This window comes from Crinia signifera, chromosome 6 (genome assembly GCF_055691185.1).
Source record: "Crinia signifera chromosome 6, ASM5569118v1, whole genome shotgun sequence".
NCBI classification, from domain to species: domain Eukaryota; kingdom Metazoa; phylum Chordata; class Amphibia; order Anura; family Myobatrachidae; genus Crinia; species Crinia signifera.
This window is the reverse complement of record NC_139222.1, coordinates 9,694,373-9,708,591: the sequence shown is the minus strand read 5'-3', so window position 1 is coordinate 9,708,591 and position 14,219 is coordinate 9,694,373. Positions and strand designations below refer to the sequence as shown.

Here is a 14,219-nt window from a genome sequence, read left to right as displayed (position 1 = left end):
ATTATTATCTTTTTATTGCAAATTATTATTTGTGATTTATTATTTTATATTTAATCTTTCTTATCTTTATTGTTATTGAATCATTATTATTATTATCTTTATTAATCTTTTTCATATATTTCAGTAAAAATTACAGTTCTTTGTAATGTCGTCATTACTGTCTCAGATGTAGGATATGGTTGGTGTGAATGTGTTCCTAAAACACCCCCACTATCCACGCCACCCCGAAGCGTGTCGAGCGCAGCGGAACGCGTCCTCCGACCTTTTCATACCCCCACTATCCACGTCGGCTCCCGAAGCGTGGCGAGCGGACGCGGATTACTTTACATGTATTCCACGTCCCCCCGCTTCGGGGTGGCGTGGATACTGGGGGTGACGCAAAAAATCCAAAGAGATGCTTACAATCACATGCCATACTATGCACATATCACATTTCATTGCATTACATGGCATAGTAAGCACCCATCACATCTCATGGCATGGGTGCTTATACAATCAAATATCGCTTTGCATCGCATTTGGTGCCATGCAATCCTATGTGATATTTAATTGTACAAGCAGTCCTGTGCATTTAACATGGACATCGCATCGCACAGCACTATACACGGTACGCGATGCGATTTTCATACGCAGAATCGCCCACTAAGCAATTTGCTTAGTGGGTGCCGTTCTAGGAAACAGGTACCAGAATCCCTTCCTCCTGAGTGTACGAAACCTCCTCTCCTCCAGTATAAGTGGATGCCTTCATGTCCTGCTCACCGGCATTGCGGTCCAGAGGGTGTCTGATAGTTCCTTACATTGGCCCCTTGCTATATATTTGCCCTTCGCTGAACCTTTTCCAGTTCTACCATGTCCATTTTTGCATTGTGGAGTCCAGAAATGCATTCCGAATTCTAGATTGGGTCTAACCAGGGCCTTATACCGCGTCATCCCTTGTTTCCATGCCCCTTATCATACAGGCTGGCATCCTAATGGCCTTATTAGCTGCTCCCTGACGCTGAGCATTGCACCTGAGTTTATTATCAATTTGTACCCCTAGGGCCTTCATGGCTAACCTTGACACTCCAGATGTTTTTAAACTACACATCCCAGCATGCTCTGCTTCAGTTTTGCTACTCTGGCCATGCTAAATCTGATGCAGAGCATGCTGTGACGTGTAGTTCAACAACAGCTGGAGTGTTACAGTTAGCCATCAAGGCCCTAGGGCAGTGGTTCCCAAACTGTGTGCCGTGGCTCCCTGGGGTGCCTCAGGACACATGCAGGGGTGCCCTGGGTTGGTGGTCCAGGACCAATTCAAATTATTAATTGTTAATTATTTATGAGCAAAACCGGTGCTGGTGGCTGTCAATCATAAAATGTGTACAAACAGCAGCAAATCCTGCCCTTTACCACATAACTGACCCTAAGAATCACATATAAACTCAATCTAATTATTTATTTGGTGGCCTAGGGGTGCCGTGAAAAAAAATCTGATACTCTAGGGTGCCGTGAATCAAAAAAGATTGGGAACCTCTGCCCTAGGGGGCCTTCTCCAATTGCAATTCTCCCAACTCTACACCGTCAAGACTAGAGTGTAGCTAGCACACTGGTTATGTCTCCCAAGATGCATGACCTCACATTTAGCAACATTGAAACAGATTTTTTTTTTTTTTGAGAATAATTTTTTTATTTTTCTTTAAAGTGAGCAAAAAAGAAACAATGTACAAACAATGAAGTTGCAAACAATACAGTTGTACATCCAGTGCACATACTGCACAAATACTGCACGAAGCATATCAAACAATACATTGTACATTGGGACATTTAGAACACTATATGAGTGCCTGCAGATGGACTTCACAAGATAGAGAAGTCAAAGTAATATGATAGTAAGTTGCGGTTAGAAATGTCATTTGAAGATAGCACTCAAACGTGTGTTGTATTTTGGAATATTTCTGGGAGGGGTAGGAAGGGAGAGAGGGGTGGTAGAGGGGGGGGGGGGGGGGGGGGGTTAGCCGGTTGGTTCAGTTTGTGTATGTTGAGTTTACATTGATATGGACTAGTATGAGTGTATGGGTGTACTCATATGGTGCTTAGAGGGGGTTCGGCCCCAAAGTGTGCAGTCCATGGTGACCAGGTTTTAATGAAGAGGTCAGGAGTATCGTGTAGAATTGCGGTAATTCGTTCTAGTCTGTAGGTTTGCCATATTGCATTAATAGTGGCTACTGTTGTGGGGGGTGTAACGGCTTTCCAATTTGATGCAATTTGACATTTGGCTGTGTTCAGAATATGTTTGGCTAGCTTTTGTTGGTGACTAAGAGCTTGAGGGATAGGACGGGACAATAGAGAGTAATAGGGGGAACTTGGGATTGTGATATCAAGAACGTCGGATATTAGTTTATGAATTTTAGTCCAGTAACATCGGATGTGGGGGCAACTCCACCATATATGCAGCAGGGTTCCACGATGTCCGCATAGCCTCCAACATCTATCGGAAGAGGAGGGGTAGAATGAGTGGAGACGGGAAGGGACCAGGTACCATCTGCAATATATCTTGTAGGAGTTTTCTTTTATTCGTACTGATATAGAGCTTTTGGTGATTTCCGTTCTGATTTCTGTCCAGTCTTCGATAGTTAGTGTCTCCCCTATCTCCTGTTCCCATGCTATTTCTTGGGGCTCTTTTTGGGGGGGGGGGGGAATTGTGTGAGTAAGGCTTGATAGATAGTAGAGAGCAATCCTTTGGTCGTGTGATGAGACTGGCAGAGGGACTCTAGAGTGGTTTTGTCTCTCGTCAGGGGATGCTTAGTTATTGAGTTGTGAAAGTGGCGTAACTGTAGAAATTGATAGAATGCCGAGTTGGGGAAGGCGAAGCGGGCTTGTAAATCTGCAAATGAGGGGAACGCGTTAAGGGGAGCAATGTCTAATGGAAATAGGATATTTTTGCGGGTCCAAGAGTCAAATGTTTGGTGGTTTATACCTGGAGCAAAATTAGGGTTGTTCCATAAAGGGATTAGGAGGGGGTGGAAAGATCGGAGCTGATAAAGCCGGGAGCAGAGGTCCCATATGGATAGGGTAAAGCGAATAGTGGGTAATATGTTGGGGTTTCGTGGGCGTTGTCTCTGAGGGGTCCAAAGAAGGCTATAAGGAGAGTACATTTGGAGAGAAGCTGCTTCTATATGTGTCCAGACTCTGTTGGGTGGCTCTGTAAAATTTCAATAGGTCAGGGATTCCGAGACCTCCTGCAGAACGAGGCTTGTGTAGAAGTCGCATTCTAACCCTAGGCTTTTTCCCTGCCCATATGAACATGGTGATGTCTGTTTGGAGCTTTTTAAGTATGATACTGGGCATGTGTATAGGAAGAGTTTGCCATAGGTATAATAGGCGGGGTAATAGAGTCATCTTAACTGCTGACATGCGTCCAAACCAAGATATATAATGTTTAGTCCAGGAGGCAAGGTCTGTTTTAATGGAGGAGAGTAGTCTGGGGAAGTTGGCTGTATAAAGGCTAGAGTAGGATTTGGTTAAGTAGATACCCAGGTATTTGAGTTTGTCAGTTTGCCATCTAAACGGGAAGGTGGCTTGCAGAAGTCTGAGGTCTGGGATATGCAGGGCTAGTAATTCCGTTTTATCAGTGTTGATTTTGTAAGTTGAGAGTTGGCTGTAGGTTTTGATTTCTTCTAATAGGTTTGGAAGGGAAGCACAGGGGTCGGTTAAGGTCAAAATGACATCATCAGGATATAGTGCAATCTTGTGGTGTCGGTTACCTACAGTGATACCTGATATGTTTTGGCTTAATCTAATTCTAGCCGCTAATGGCTCCATAATCAAGGCAAATAGTAGGGGGGAGAGAGGGCAACCTTGGCGGGTACCATTTCTAATGAGAAGAGGATCTGAGATTAATCCGTTAACAAGGACAGACGCTGAAGGGTTATGGTAGAGGGCTGATATACCTTTGTAAAAGGCGCCGTGTAGGCCGATGGCCATAAGGGTTTGTTGTATGAAGGGCCAAGCTACCCTGTCAAAGACTTTCTCGGCGTCGAGGGCTGCCACAAGAGTTGGTGAGGATCTATTATTTGTAAGGTGTATGAGGTTAATGAGTCGTCTGGTGTTATCCGCGGCTTGCCTATTTGGAACGAAGCCGACTTGGTCGGGGTGAATGAGGGAAGGCAGAACAGGGGCAAGTCTACTGGCTAGTATTTTTGCGAAGAGCTTTAGGTCTACATTTAAAAGGGAGATAGGTCTGTAATTCTTGATCTCGAGGGGGTCTCTGTCTGGTTTGGGAATGACAATTATGTTAGCTCTAGTAGTAGCTTCGTTGAGGGGCTCTCCTTGGAGTAATGAATTAAATAAAGAGTGGAGCATCGGGAGTAAGGGGGTGGTACATTTTTTATAGTATAGAGCAGTGAGGCCATCTGGGCCGGGAGCCGCTGATCTTCGCATTTGTTTTATAGCTGATGTGATCTCTTCTGTCGTAATGGGGGCATTGAGTGACGAAATGTCTGAGATAGAGAGTTTTGGGAGATGACAGGAAGTAAGGTATTGTTGCATGTTGAGTATGTGTTGGGGGTCAGCAGAAGGAAGGTTGTAAAGGGATGCATAATAATCCCTGAATTGAGATGACATGGTTGTGGGGTTGAATGTGATGGAGCCATCTGCACATCGGAGTGAGGCTATACGGTTATGTGTACGTTTGGCCTGTAATTTACGGGCTAGGAGGGTGTCGGCTTTATCTGACTTTTCGTAAAACCTCTGACGCGCCCACAGCAGCGCTCTGACTGCTTTTTTAGAGAGGATTTGGGACAATTGACCTTTAATCGTTAAGATTTTTGAGTAAAGTTTCTTTTTAGGTCTGTGTGGATGTAGGCGAGTCAGATTCGCTAATTCTGTTTCTAGGTCCATGATGCGTTGGGCCTCGATTTTTTTTTTGTCTTGAGGTAAGGCTGATAAGAAGGCCACGGATGGTGGCTTTATGAGCTTCCCATAACAGGGAGGGGGCAATGTCTGGGGTCGCATTTTCAGTGTAGAAATTTTTCAGTGCTTCAGTGATGTCTGTGATATTAGATTTTTTGAGAAGAATAGATTCATTTAAACGCCACGTACGGTTAGTAGGGGGTGTGTGGGATATAGATATTTCAAGTATTATGGCGGAGTGGTCTGACCAGGGGAGGGGGAGTGTTTGGGCAGCTCGAAGTTTTCGGGTTGTATCTCGGTCGACAAAGAAGTAATCTATACGGGTGTAGAGATCGTAGGGTGGGGAGTAATGTGTAAATCCTTTTGCCGAAGGGTATAGGGTTCTCCATCCATCGTATAGATTGTATAGTGTTAGTTGAGATTGAAGAAGTTTGGATAGTTTGATTTGAGCAGAAGGGGTTGAGCTAGGGTGAGATCTGTCTAACTGGGGATGAAACAGATTTTTTATTTATCTGCCCACTCCTCAAGTTTGTCCAAGCCCCTTGTAGCATGGAGACACCCTGATCTGTTTTAAGTACCCTGTACATTTTATACCCCTTTCACACCGCAGCTATAACACGGTATATTGCAGTTTTTAAAATGTTTTGAAACTGTTATAGCGCCAGAGTGAATTTACCGGTTCTAGAAAACCGGTATTTCAAAACGGTTCAGAGCCAGTTTTTATGCAGTATGAATGGCTCAGAACCGGTACTTAGGGGTAGATTTATTATATCGACGCTATAACAGTTCCTGCGTCGCCTCATTAGTGAGGCGAAGCAGGAGGGGACACGATATATCAACATCTTGCCGGCCGAAGCGGGGGAGGGCTAACTCCCCCCTTCTGCGATGTCCCCTCCTGGAGACAGTGCATCAGTTAATACTGATGCGCTGTCTACCCCCTCCCTGGCCGGCTGACTGTGCATGCGCAAGATCCCCAGTGCAGCTCAGATCCAGCAGCAGGGACAGCGCTGTCCCTGCTGTGGGCATAGGGCATCGCCGTTTGCAGCTGTCGAAGTCGATAGCTGCGGGCAGAGGGGCGGAACATTCAGCGATGCTGGCCGTTCATAAATAAGGCAGGGGCGCAATACAAAATATGCCTCCTGCCCCACACCCCCGCCGTTAAAGTACCTGCTAAGCGGGTGTCATAGATCAGGGTAAGTGATATCCCCTGCCATACGGCACGGAGATAGCGCATATTCCCCTGATCGTCAGATAATAAATCTACCCCTTAGTACCCAGGCAGCAGTGAGCACTGAGCTGGTCCCGCTCCGTGCATATCTAATGAGCTGTAATCCAGCTCATTACATATACAGGGGGCGGGGACCCGGTCATTAGATATGCACGGAACGGGACAAGTTCAGTGCTGACTGCTGCCTGGGTCATCTGTCAGCCAGCAACGCCCACTATATATATATATATACGCAACATATATGATGTTCAGGGGGGGGTGCACCAAACTATTTCTTGTCACAGCCACACAACCACAACTTTTTTCTATGGGTGAAACAGGTTCAATGTGAAAGGTACAAAAACGGTAATTAACCGGTAAAATAGCGTTTACAACATGCGTCGTGAAAGGGGTTTAACTTGCTCTGATCCATTTTAAGAAACATTTTGAATACCGGGTCTAAGGTTTTGCGGTGTGAAAGCAGCATTGGTATCATCCGTGAAGATGGAATCGCTTATTAGTAGTCCATTTTCTATATCATTAACGAATATGTCGAATAGAAGAGGCTCCAGCACGGAACCCTGCGGTAACGCCACTCAGTGCTGGTATCCAGTTTGCAAATGCCGGAACCCTGCAGTACGCCACTCAGTGCTGGTATCCAGTTTGCAAATGCCGGAACCCTGCGGTAATGCCACTCAGTGCTGGTATCCAGTTTGCAAATGCCGGAACCCTGCGGTAATGCCACTCAGTGCTGGTATCCAGTTTGCAAATGCTCCTGTAGATGGTTTTTTACCCAGATACATTAGGTTGACATATTAAATAGCTCGGTATGGCTAAGGTCAATGTGGACAGAAGGTGGACACAAGCATTAGGTCGACAATGGGAAGATCACACAATATAATATAACAGTGTGCCGAGGGAGGGAATACGGGGACATGGTACACTGATACGGAGGCCTTGTCAACTTATGTCAGGGTGGTCTACTTTATGGCTGCCCTCTGGGAGAGGGAAGCCTGTTCCTTCAAAACATGGGGGGCTGGGCAGCTGAAGGGGTAAGAAAGGGGCAGCATGTGGGCGGAGCTACAAAGGTACGTTGTGTTTTGGGGTGTGGCCAGCACGATTGCGTCATTGTACATTGCACGTGGGGGGGCGGACACCCTTGTCATCTGCTGAGCACAGCGTCTATTCCCGCAGCCAGAAGGGCTGGGGACATGGCTAGAGGCTGACAGAGCCTCTGGGCCATGCCCCCACAGCATCAAAGCAGGGGCGTGGCCTCGTGAGAAAAAGCAATTATACACCACACCCCACACCCTTTTAAGCCACGCCCCCTAATTTCAGGGCCTGTGTAGCTCTTCTCTGAGCCTGGAAGTTGGGAGGTATGCTTTATTGTGTCAATACAATCAATTAAAGGAGCACATTGAGGTGATAGAACAATATATTTAATTTAGAAAGCCCATTTATAAAATCAAATACTTAAAAAATTCAGCTCGTGAGTCAAACTCCAGTCACAGATCATTTTGGTTTCACTTTCTGTTAAGGAGTAATATGGTCCGTTGAGCGGCCTCTAGTGGTCACCGGCGATACTTCACCACAAAGTGTGGCGAGCACAGCGAGCCCCACAAGGGGACGCTGAAAACGAGACCGAAGCGTTGTGGGTGCAGCGGAATACACGTCAAGTAATCCACACATTATAAAGTCAGCTCCAAACCCACGTTGATAGTGGGGGTATGAACAGGTCGGGAGGACGCGTACCGCATCCCCTCGTGGGGCTCGCCCTGCTTCGGGGTGACGTGGACAGTGGGGATGTGCTAAATTGCATTGCATGCAATTTGCATGCGATGCAATCTGCGGGCAGGGGCAACGTGAAACTACACAAGTACCATCGCATGCAATATGATTTCCCTGCCGCCATGAAACTACACAAGTACCTACTTTCCTTTCAATATACCCAATTAATCTTTATTACCTTGCAAAATAGATAAGAAAAATAACAAATACACAAGAATATAATTACAACAATCGGCTCAAACGTTTATACAATGGCGGGAAATAAAAAGGCTAAAGTTGCCCATACACGCCCCGATACTGGCGTGCCTTTTGAGCTAAATTAGCATCGCATCCCATGCGTTGTGCATGCGATGCAATAAAAAGACAGTACAAAAAGTATGTGCACCACACACTTATTGTACTGTGCGATGAGACGCCGCGGGAGCGCGCATCTCAAAGCACACATAACATCGGCAGTATCGGGACGTGTTTGGACACCTTTACTGATTTCTGTTCATTTGAGAAAATACTTTCAATTTACAAAGTTTCACAGGGGACTTTAAGTGAATAATTCTTTAATAGGATGGGACTTCAATCATTTCCCTAAATCGGAACAAAATTTATTTTCCCCCCATTTTTAGGGCGACTTGGATTCACCCGTCACGATTTTTAAACTGGTCAAAGAAAATCGGCACAGTCAAAAATCACCAGAATTGATCGCAGGGCAAATTTTTTCTCAAACTGGGCAAAAGCATGCACTGCAGGTGAGGCAGATGTAACAAGTGCAGAGACTTAGATTTGGGAGGCGTTATTTTGTTTCTGTGCAGGGTAAATACTGGCTGCTTTATAACTACACTGCAATTTATTTTTCCGTTTTAACAAACCTCACCCAAATCTAACTCTCTCTGCACATGTTACATCTGCCCCACCTGCAGTGCTCATGGTTTTGTCCATTTTAAGTACAAATTTGCCCTGCAATCATGTCTGAATTAGGCCTCTGTCTTTCACCTATGTAATGTCTCGGTTATAACAAGATATCATTTCTGTGTAAAGCATTTTCCACTCTCAGAACTTGGAAACCGCTATTAACCTGTGTGAGTTCTCTGATGTCTAACAAGAGCCGATTTCTGTGGAAAACATTTCCCACATTCAGAACATGGAAACGGCTTCTCGCCCGTGTGACTTCTCTGATGTCTGATCAGATGCGATTTATGTGTAAAACGTCTCCGACACTCAGCACATGCAAACGGCTTCTCCCCTGTGTGAATTTTCTGATGTGAAGCAAGATGCGCTTTCTGTGTAAAACATTTCCCGCAATCTGAACACGTAAATGGTTTCTCACCGGTGTGAGTTCTCTGATGTTTGACAAGAGCCGATATGTGCCTATAACATTTCTCACACTCCATACATGTAAACGGCTTCTCCCCTGTGTGGCTTCTCTGATGGACAACAAGAGCTAATTTCTGTGTAAAACATTTCCCACATTCAGAACATGGAAACGGCTTCTCGCCCGTGTGACTTCTCTGATGTCTGTTCAGATTCGATTTATGTGTAAAACGTCTCCGACACTCAGCACATGCAAACAGCTTCTCCCCTGTGTGACTTTTCTGATGTGAAATAAGTTGCGCTTTCTGTGTAAAACATTTCCCGCAATCTGAACACGTAAATGGTTTCTCACCGGTGTGAGTTCTCTGATGTTTGACAAGAGCCGATAACTGCGAATAACATTTCTCACACTCCATACATGTAAACGGCTTCTCCCCTGTGTGGCTTCTCTGATGGGCAACAAGAGCTGCTTTCTGTGTAAAACATTTCCCACATTCAGAACATGGAAACGGCTTCTCCCCTGTGTGGCTTCTCTGATGGGTGACAATATCTGATTTCTGTGTAAAACATTTCCCACACTCAGCGCATGGAAACGGCTTCTCGCCCGTGTGAGTTCTCTGATGTTTAACAAGTTGTGATTTAAATGTAAAAGATTTATCACACACGCAACATGGAAATGGCTTCACATGAGCCTTAGCTGGCTGAGAAGTATCCGGTGTAAAACATTTTCCATCTACAGCACATATAGAGATGTTGGCTTCTCTAAAAGATGTATTTGGTGTAACAGTCTCTGCGTTAGTAGGGGGTTCCAATGACATAGCTAAAATGTGAGGTGCTGGGTGTATAATTGGGATCATTCGGGTTTCCCCTGGGGAATCCTGTGTGATGATATCTTCTATTTTATAGTCTGGCGATCCAATCGTATAGGCTTCAGGGATATTACTGCTGTTATCTCCATCTGTTGGGAATAAAATAAAAATGTATATATGAATATAGATCCATAACCGATTTTACTTTGTCCGATAAAGATGAAATGTTCATCGAATTGGGAAACACGTTTTATAAATAGTTTATAACGTATTCAATGGCGTTTTAAGATATATGGAGTAAAAGCGTTTATATTAATAATAGAGGTCTAATAGAAGGGCATGGGCCTCATTTAGAAGATATCCGTAATTGGGTTGACGAATGAAAACGTTGACGTGAGTTTTTCATGATTATTTTTTTTAAACCAACTTGTCCTTACGTCACAATCCAAGTGGGCCAAGAGTCAGATTATAGCAGTGAGCAGAGCGCAGCTAGGCACCGATGTACGAAGGCCCAAGTGAGGAGGACATACTACACTTATATATCGGCAGATTTCGATAACACACCCAAAAAAATAGGAAAAACCCATGTCGACATTTTATGGCGTCGACCTTTTTTTCAATGTTTTCCTTTTTCATGTGTCTACTAGGGATGCCAATTCTGGGACAATTTTTCAATCCTGGGATTGACCCCCCCAAATAAAAAAAATATACGCCATACACTAATTTAGGGTCCATTTGATGAAATCTAGAAATTGAAACCAATAAAACCCCACATGAAAAAAAGCACATGTTGAGGTTTTCAGGTGTCGGCTATTGTCGACCAACTATCTGTCGACACTTATACTGTAACCTATGAGATGTCCTGAACAAACATTTCCATGAAATGTACATGAAGACGATACTGGACAGGAGAAATACAGTATTGGACAAGTTTCTGGACACCTAACCATTACACCAGCAGGGACTGTACTGACGGTGTATACGAATATATATACTGTAATATGGGGTCGGTCCCCCTTCTGCAGCTATAATAGCGTCCACGGCTCTTGGGCGGCTTCTCACAAGATCTTGGAGTGTTTTTGTGGGTTTTGTGTCCATTCATTCTGTAGAGCATTTACGGAGGTGAGGACCTGATGTTGGAACGAGAAGGTCTGGTTCACAGTCTCCTCTCCACAGGTGCTGGATGGGGCGGAGTTTATGGGTCTGTGCGGGTCAGTCATGTCCTTCCACACCAAACGCATCAAACCTTAGGGGTTATTCAGACCTGATTGCACGGCTGCAAATTCGCAAACCATGGCGATAGTTAATAGACTTCACATGCGTAGAGATTGTAGCGCACATGTGTGAGGCCATCTTGCTCCCATACCATTATCCCTCCTCCACCAGCCCCATACCATCATCGCTCCTCCACCAGCCCCATACAGTCATCCCTCCTCCACCAGCCCCCGTACCGTTATCCCTCCTCCACCAGTCCCCGTACCGTTATCCCTCCTCCACCAGCACCGTACCGTTATCCCTCCTGCTCCACCAGCCCCTGTACCATCATCCCTCCTCCACCAGCCCCTGTACCATCATCCCTCCTCCACCAGCCCCCGTACCGTTATCCCTCCTCCACCAGCCCCTGTACCTTTATCCCTCCTCCACCAGCCCCGTACCATTATCCCTTCTCCACCAGCCCCCGTATCGTTATCCTTCCTCCCCCAGCCCTGTACCGTTATGCCTCCTCCACCAGCCCCCGTACCGTTATCCCTCCTCCACCAGCCCATGTACCGTTATCCCTCCTCCACCAGCCCATATACCGTTATACCTCCTCCACCAGCCCCCGTACCATTATCCCTCCTCCACCAGCCCTGTACCATTAAACCTCCTCCACCAGCCCATGTACCGTTATACCTCCTCCACCAGCCCTGTACCGTTATCCATCCTTCACCAGTCCCCGTACCGTTATACCTCCTCCACCAGCCCATGTACCGTTATACCTCCTCCACCAGCCCATGTACCGTTATCCCTCCTCCACCAGCCCATGTACCGTTATCCCTCCTCCACCAGCCCTGTACCGTTATCCATCCTTCACCAGTCCCCGTACCGTTATACCTCCTCCACCAGCCCATGTACCGTTATCCCTCCTCCACCAGCCCTGTACCGTTATCCATCCTTCACCAGTCCCCGTACCGTTATCCCTCCTCCACCTGCCCTGTACCGTTATCCATCCTTCACCAGTCCCCGTACCGTTATACCTCCTCCACCAGCCCATGTACCGTTATACCTCCTCCACCAGCCCATGTACCGTTATCCCTCCTCCACCAGCCCATGTACCGTTATCCCTCCTCCACCAGCCCTGTACCGTTATCCATCCTTCACCAGTCCCCGTACCGTTATACCTCCTCCACCAGCCCATGTACCGTTATCCCTCCTCCACCAGCCCTGTACCGTTATCCATCCTTCACCAGTCCCCGTACCGTTATACCTCCTCCACCAGCCCATGTACCGTTATACCTCCTCCACCAGCCCATGTACCGTTATCCCTCCTCCACCAGCCCATGTACCGTTATCCCTCCTCCACCAGCCCTGTACCGTTATCCATCCTTCACCAGTCCCCGTACCGTTATACCTCCTCCACCAGCCCATGTACCGTTATCCCTCCTACACCAGCCCTGTACCGTTATCCATCCTTCACCAGTCCCCGTACCGTTATCCCTCCTCCACCAGCCCTGTACCGTTATCCATCCTTCACCAGTCCCCGTACCGTTATACCTCCTCCACCAGCCCATGTACCGTTATACCTCCTCCACCAGCCCCCTACCTTTATCCCTTCCCCGCCTGCTCCCGTACCATTATCCCTCCTCCACCAGCCCTGTACCATTAGCCATCTTCCACCAGCCCCCGTACCGTTATCCCTCCTCCACCAGCACATGTACTGTTATCCATCCTCCACCAGCCCCGTACCGTTATCCATCCTCCACCAGCCCCCATACCGTTATTCCTCCTCCGCCAGCCCCCGTACCATTATCCCTCCTCCACCAGCCCATGTACCGTTATACCTCCTCTACCAGCCCCCTACCATCATCCCTCCTCCACCAGCCCCCTACCATCATCCCTCCTCCACCAGCCCCTGTACCGTTATCCATCCTCCACCAGTCCCCGTACCGTTATCCCTCCTCCATTAGCCCCCATACCGTTATCTCTCCTCCACCAGTCCCCGTACCGTTATACCTCCTCCACCAGCCCCCTATCTTTATCCCTCCTCCGCCTGTTCCCGTACCATTATCCCTCCTCCACCAGCCCTGTACCATTAGCCATCCTCCACCAGCCCCCGTACCGTTATCCATCCTCCACCAGCCCCCGTACCGTTATCCCTCCTCCACCAGCACATGTACTGTTACCGTACCGTTATCCCTCCTGCTCCACCAGCCCCTGTACCATCATCCCTCCTCCACCAGCCCCCATACCGTTATCCCTCCTCCACCAGCCCATGTACCGTTATACCTCCTCCACCAGCCCCCTAGCCATCATCCCTCCTCCACCAGCCCCCGTACCATTATCCCTCCTCCACCAGCCCCCGTACCGTTATCCATCCTCCACCAGTCCCCGTACCGTTATCCATCCTCCACCAGCCCCCGTACCGTTATCCCTCCTCCAGCACATGTACTGTTACCGTACCGTTATCCCTCCTGCTCCACCAGCCCCCGTACCGTTATCCCTCCTCGGCCAGCCCCCATACCGTTATCCCTCCTCCACCAGCCCATGTACCGTTATACCTCCTCCACCAGCCCCCTAGCCATCATCCCTCCTCCACCAGCCCCCGTACCATTATCCCTCCTCCACCAGCCCCCGTACCGTTATCCCTCCTCCCCCAGTCCCCGTACCGTTATCCCTCCTCCACCAGCCCCCTTACCGTTATCCCTCCTCCACCAGTCCCCGTACCGTTATACCTCCTCCACCAGCCCATGTACCGTTATCCCTCCTCCACCAGCCCATGTACCGTTATACCTCCTCCACCAGCCCCCTACCTTTATCCCTCCTCTGCCTGCTCCCGTACCATCATCCCTCCTCTGCCAGCCCTCGTACCATTATCCCTCCTCCTCCAGCCCCCATATCGTTATCCCTCCCCCGCCAGCTCCTGTACCATTATCCCTCCCCCACCAGCTCCTGTACCATTATCCCTCCCCCGCCATCTCCTGTACCATTATCCCTCCCCCACCAGCTCCTGTACCATTATT

At 47.7% G+C, this 14,219-nt stretch overlaps 1 protein-coding gene across 1 annotated transcript in view; it reads right to left on the bottom strand.

Annotated features, from left to right (window-relative positions):
* The window catches only part of LOC146007422 (uncharacterized), a 98,027-nt gene that overhangs the window by 14,978 nt on the left and 68,830 nt on the right, over nt 1–14,219 (bottom strand). The window contains exon 10 of the mRNA XM_083145772.1: nt 8,955–10,148. Within this exon, the coding sequence (XP_083001898.1) occupies nt 8,955–10,148 (1,194 nt within the window). The remainder of the gene's footprint in view (nt 1–8,954; nt 10,149–14,219) is intronic.